At 42.4% G+C, this 6,208-nt stretch overlaps 1 protein-coding gene across 1 annotated transcript in view; it reads left to right on the forward strand.

Moving 5' to 3' along the window:
- The window catches only part of kif20bb (kinesin family member 20Bb), a 62,554-nt gene extending 58,094 nt beyond the window's left edge, over positions 1-4,460 (forward strand). The window contains exons 33-34 of the mRNA XM_063221536.1: positions 1,632-1,792; positions 3,823-4,460. Coding sequence (XP_063077606.1) covers positions 1,632-1,792; positions 3,823-3,906 — 245 coding nt within the window. The 3' untranslated portion in view covers positions 3,907-4,460. The remainder of the gene's footprint in view (positions 1-1,631; positions 1,793-3,822) is intronic.
- Positions 4,461-6,208: the final 1,748 nt, after the last annotated feature.

Consider the following 6,208-nt stretch of genomic DNA (forward strand, 5'->3'; position numbering starts at 1 on the left):
TCTGTGTTGGTAAGGGGGTGGGTTGTGTCACAACCTCAATTCAAAATGCATGGAATTCAATTGAAATGCAATTTCTGGTCATCTAAATGCCTGTCGTGTCTTTCTTTTGTTGTTCACACCTTCACCTCTACTTCCACCCCCAACCTTTTGACCATGGCTCCATTCCCAACATACAGCTCCAGGCCACTTTATTAGAATAGCATGAAAAAGTTGATTTATTTCCATAATTCCATCAATAATGTTAAACTGTCATGGATTGTAGATGCATGGCCCAGTTGTTTAACTATTCCAATCATTCAAGTTTTTCTTTTTACATAATTTGGCCTTCCAGCTCAAAAAAACAATGATTTGGGAAATTCGCATTATTAGAATATTGTAATAAAATCACAATTTTCTTCATCAAAATTCGTTTCACATCAGTGCACATCAAATCAGTTGAAATTTGGTACTTTCTACATAACATGCAATGTTCAATACTTGGTTAGGACTCTCTCTGTCTTAATAACGGCCATGATGCGTTTAACATTGAAGTCAATGGCAGAAACAGTGCATGGGAGTAATGAAGGCCAGATATCCTTGATGTTTTGCCGTCAGCTGTTCTTGTTTGTTGACCTGGTGTCCCACACTTCACTCTTCAATATACCCGTAGATACCCATGCTACGTTTTGGTGTTAACTCACCAGTTTAATTCTAACTCACCAGAAATAAAACCCCATTCATTTTCAATGGGGTTTCATTTCTGGTGATTTAGAATTAAACCGGTGAGTTAGCGTCAAAACGTGGCATGGAAATCTACAGGGTATATTGAAGAGTGAAGTGTGGGACACCAGGTCAGCTATACAAAAACAGCTGACGGCAAAGCATCAAGGATATCTGGCCTTCCATTACTCCCATGCACTGTTTCTGCCATTGACTTCAATGTTAAACGCATCATGGCGGTTATTGTTAATAATATTAAGACAGAGAGAGTCCTAACCAAGTATTGAACATTGCATGTTGTGTAGAAAGTACCACATTTCAACTGATTTGATGTGCACTGATGTGAAACAAATTTTGATGAAGAAAATTGTGATTTTATTACAATATTCTAATGATGCGAATTCCCCAATTCATGTTTTTTTTTAGCTGGAAGACCAAAATGTGTAAAAACATACAATTTAATGATTGGAATAGTTAAAAAACTGGGTCATGAATCTATAATCCATGACAGTTTAACATTATTGATGGAATTATGGAAATAAATCAACTTTTTCATGCTATTCTAATAAAGTGGCCTGGAGCTGTACACACGCACACACATGCACACAACACTATGACCACGCACACACATGCACACAACACTACGACCACACACACACACACACACACACACACACACACACACACACACACACACACACACACACACACACACACACACACACACACACACACACACACACACACACCAACCAGTGGTGTGGACTACTTTTTTGAAGTAGGTATACTGTGCTATTCTAAATATGGTATCAATCATTTTTAGGCGGGTAAACTGAAATCCCTGACATTTTTAGGTGGGTATACTGCGTATACCTGCGTTCTACGTAGACTACACCACTGACCCCAACCTCTCGTCATTGTCCTGACTCTAGGTGCTGCTCGCTCGGTGAAGAAGGCCTCCACCACCTCCGTCTCCAGCACGTCTTCAGAGCCAGAGAACACCCAGCAGCTGGCAGGCAAGCAGCCCCGACGCACCAAACGCAAACTCTACAAGGCCAACAACCACGGGCCCCTGGACCTCGGCAGCCCACTGGTGAGTGTGTGTGTTTGTTTGTGTGTGTGTGTAGTGTTCTCAAAAAGTTAGACTAGTTTACCAAATGCTAAATATCAGAAATTAAATGAGTTGAAAGGCAGTCGTAGCCTAGCGGTTAATGATATGGGCTCTAGACCAGAGAGTTGCAGTTTCGAATCCCATCCATCCTCTCCCTATTCCACTCTATGGCGGAGGTGACCTTTGAGCAAGGCACCTAAGCCTGCACTGCTCCAGGGACTCTAACCAATACCCTGTAATTAAAATAATTAGGCGTCGCTTTGGATAAAGCATTTTATTTCCAGAATCAATATGAGTTAAGGTTCTAAGCTGCATGTCTAAGAGCTGCCATGATCCTTTAGGAGACCAGCACGGGCTCAGAGCGAAAGGACTTCAGTGGGGCAAATTTAAGTCACTCTCATTTAGACTGCAATCGATCAGACTTTGTTGTATTGGTGACATGTAGAATGATTGATCTTGGTTACCATATTGAAAATCTTTGGTTGTGGTGGAGCAGGGGTGTTGAACTAAAATTGACCGAGGGCCAAAATCAAAATCTGGAACAAATTTGCGGGACAAACTAAAAAAAATATATATTTTTTTTAAATTGACAAAAATTGTGCAGACACACACTTGATACATATTTAATTTTTATAAACCAATTCCCATTGGTTCAAATGTGCCTGCCCCTATTCTGTTGCATATTAGTGTGAGCTGTCTCACTGTCCTTGGCCCACTCATGTACTTGTCACACACCAAATGTCGTGTTCAAGTCTTATTACGCTATATAGTAATGGTGTGTGTGGGCCAACTGTGATGTATATTTGAAGTGATCTAGCGAGCTAAATAATAATGACTCCACGGGCCAAATTTGGCCCCCGGGCCTGAGTTTGACACCCCTGTGGTAGAGGTTTTATCGTTGGTGTATGGCTTGGCGGAGTGAGTGGGCTGTTGATGGAGAGAGAGGGGGAGGGCAAATGAGGTGAAGGCAGGAGATCGCCCCAGGGTGCCGGGCATCATGGGTAGGGAGGCGAGTGAATCATGAATAAGTAATGCACACACACACAGTGTCCGCAATGCATCCATATATACCGCCCGCATTCATTACACATCACAAGGGCCAGAAATGAGGTTGGACAGATTCATCTACAGCTACGTTGACAGCTGCTGCTATAGAATCAACAGTAGGTGTGCGTGTGCTATGCGCGTGCACGTGCACACAATGGTAGCAGCAGCAGCAGTGTGTGTGTGTGTGTGTTGGTGATTCGTGCTTTGCCTAAAGCAGATATAGAAAACATGCACACAAGTGGACTTGCATAACCCACTTTTGTGGACTTGCTCTTTTCCTGTTCATGAGCCATTCATGGCATTTGTCATTAACTGCACATTAAGCATAGTGTTTTCCACACCCCGCTCGTACTCCCATATGACGGTTAAACTCAACCATTTTTCCGCACATAATATTGCTTCATTTTAATGTGAAATTCACTACATAAGTACATGCACTATTAACCACAGGTGAATTTTGTTGCTAACCAATGTCTGGAATGGTTATAATTACATGAAGGCATGTATTCAATGTTTCGTGCAGAGTCCCTTTTCTCCACGACCCCTTGCTTACAGTAATCCCGTGCCCCACCTAGAGGGTCCCAACCCCCAGTTTGGGAACCACTGTGGTCCAGTTGCCCACAGCAACTAAGCTCTTTTTTGTAAACTAAGATGACCTCGATGAATGAGCATCTTCAGACATACTGGGTATTAATCTGTGTTAGCCTGATTATCATCGACTTTCAAATCTCTTTGAGACTTGGTCTGACCAAGAGCATAACAATTAACATTTCCCAAACAGCCTCCCTTGGTTTGCTAATGATTGTTTGCTTCCCAACAAAGTGGGAGGAGTTCCCGATTTTGCGGGAGCTCAGAAAGTAGTTGCATTGCTCTTGACCTGACTGGTAGCAACGCTGAAGCTATTGCGTCACTAGAAGGGCCGGCCTGGCTATTAATCTGTTGCTGCTTGCTGTTGTTTTGCATAGGCCATGGTTCCAGACCAGGAGGATAAAGAGGGTGACCACCTGATCATCAAGAGGAAACTGAGAACCCGGACAGCCAAGATCTGATCTGAAGACGACCAAAGATCCTCCACACTCAAGAGGAGGCAATCCCATAACCCATTGTACAGTACAGACTCATTATAATGTAAAAAATATGAATCACAATGGAAAAGACTTTTTTTCAAATTGTTGTTAGTGGACATGATGTTTATTGTTGTATGATTGGACCCATGTTGTACAAACACTATCAAAACACACTGTAATCCCCCAATTACTTTGTAAAAATCCACAAAAGAGACGCTTATATCATTTCATACAGTATTGCTCAGATTTGCAGTGGACGCCCAAAGTCTTGCATTGTGCTCAGGCAAAAGAACAGAAGTTGTGTGTTTATGAACACATTACTCTGTCTTGTTGATTTTAAAGAAAATGATAAAAGAAGTGTTGTAAATGTAATTAACCTCAGTTAGTTTTCTTGAAGTCTACTGTATGTGCTTTTTCCTCTCTGAACAATGGCATTCATCCACACAGCCCGACCTTGTTTTGTATTCAAGACTAGCAAAGGCAAGTTTGTTTTCAAAAGTTTTTTAAGCTAAATAAAATTCAAATATGAATGAAAAGTAAAAGTGCGATGTAGCACTGGAATTTCTTTTGACACAATCAAAGTCCCCTGTGTAAGCATTCAAGGCCGATAATGTAAAAGGTTTTTGAAGGCCAGGCGCTGTGTGTTCAGCACCATGCTAAACGCAATAAAAGAAAGAAACGACTTGAACGTTAAAATGATGCATATGATCTTATTATTGTTGAATCCCCCGGAGGCTGCAGAGACACTTAGTCAGTGGCCCTGGTGTTGCTTTCTAACATGCTTTTTTTTTTTTTTTTTTTTTTACTCTGGCACAACTAATGGCCTAAATGTAGGCGTCTTCATTCTTTTGTGTTTTTACTGCACTTAGTCTTGGGATATAGACTGCAACAGAGCCCGCGGGGGGGAAAGTGAATACCTGCCATAAACGTTTAAAATATTGAGGAGGAGAGGGGGGTGGGGGTTGGCTGGCAGGAAGCGGCGTTCCTCTAGGAGTCTTTGAAGTAGGCAGAGGTGGCTGAAGTAAGATTAGAAGTAAATGTATGGTTAAAGTACACTAGCACATATTGCATAGCATCAGTTATTCCATACATAATGAGGTTGCTAAACTGAAAAGAAAATCCCCAACTTTGATCCAACCAGCTATAGCTTGCCTGGTACAGTACACAGGCCACTATGTACACTGTATTTCGTTTTTTTTCATTATTATTATTTTAAATAGGGCTTCCTTTGCCTTTATTTGATAGGACAGTTGGAGATGAGGAGGTGACAGGAAGTGTGTGGGAGAGAGAGATTGGGGAGGATCGGCAAATGACCCGGAATCAAAACCGGGTCGCCGGCGTAGTAACCCAGTGCCCTACCGTTAGGCCACGGAAGGGCCGCCACTATGTATTTCATGTCATGTTGTGAACACCAGTGGGTTCACTTCTGTCAATATGGTGAACTACACCAACGCACTGAACGGCATGAAATATTTTTGCCTGGCATGTTGGTTTAATTCTGCAACGTCAGACGCAAAAGGACTGCAAACAAGTCCTCAAATCACACACCGTGGTTAGTCACTGTTGTTCTGATTGGTCAAACCGTGCAGAGGGTAGCTTGAATGACAACGGTCTGGTCCCACCCACAGCCCCTCGGTTTTCTGAACTGTGTGTGTGGTGTAGGACTTAAGTTCTCATATTGTACAGTAGTCTGACTAGCTAGGGTATCAATATGGCTTTTCTCAAGTAGAATTTTACCCAACCACCTAATTATTAGGCGTGTGAGAGTGAAGTTCATAGTTTCCATTTTTGTGCATAACATCCAGGCTTACGTACATCTCCACCAAATGATAAGGATTGGATAAATATTATAGATAAAGGCAGTTTACACTTCCAGGATGGAAATGCTTGTCAATACAGCGCGAGCCAGAGACAGTGGACAAGGTAGAGACCAGTCGGGCTTGCACCTTTCCCGAATACACGTGTCATCAGGTCAACGCCCCTTTTGGAGAGCAGCAGAGGTTGAGAATGGGGTGCGCAAGTCACGCCCTTCTACGTCTGGTACATGGGGCCTTAACTCGCAAAAAAAATGAATGGGGTGTGTCAAGCTAAATCCTGATTCCGTTTGACATGTGCTCTGGATTTCACACATGTTGGCAGTGAATTTAAAAGATATCGATTGGCGTCAGAAGACCACTATCTTTCGACGATACACGTAAATGTTATTATTGTGCGAGAGAAAGTAATAGACTACATTATGCGCCTCAGGTATTTTATGTAAATCGAGGCTGAAGGCGGGCCGGGC

This window comes from Engraulis encrasicolus, chromosome 17 (genome assembly GCF_034702125.1).
Source record: "Engraulis encrasicolus isolate BLACKSEA-1 chromosome 17, IST_EnEncr_1.0, whole genome shotgun sequence".
NCBI lineage: Eukaryota > Metazoa > Chordata > Actinopteri > Clupeiformes > Engraulidae > Engraulis > Engraulis encrasicolus.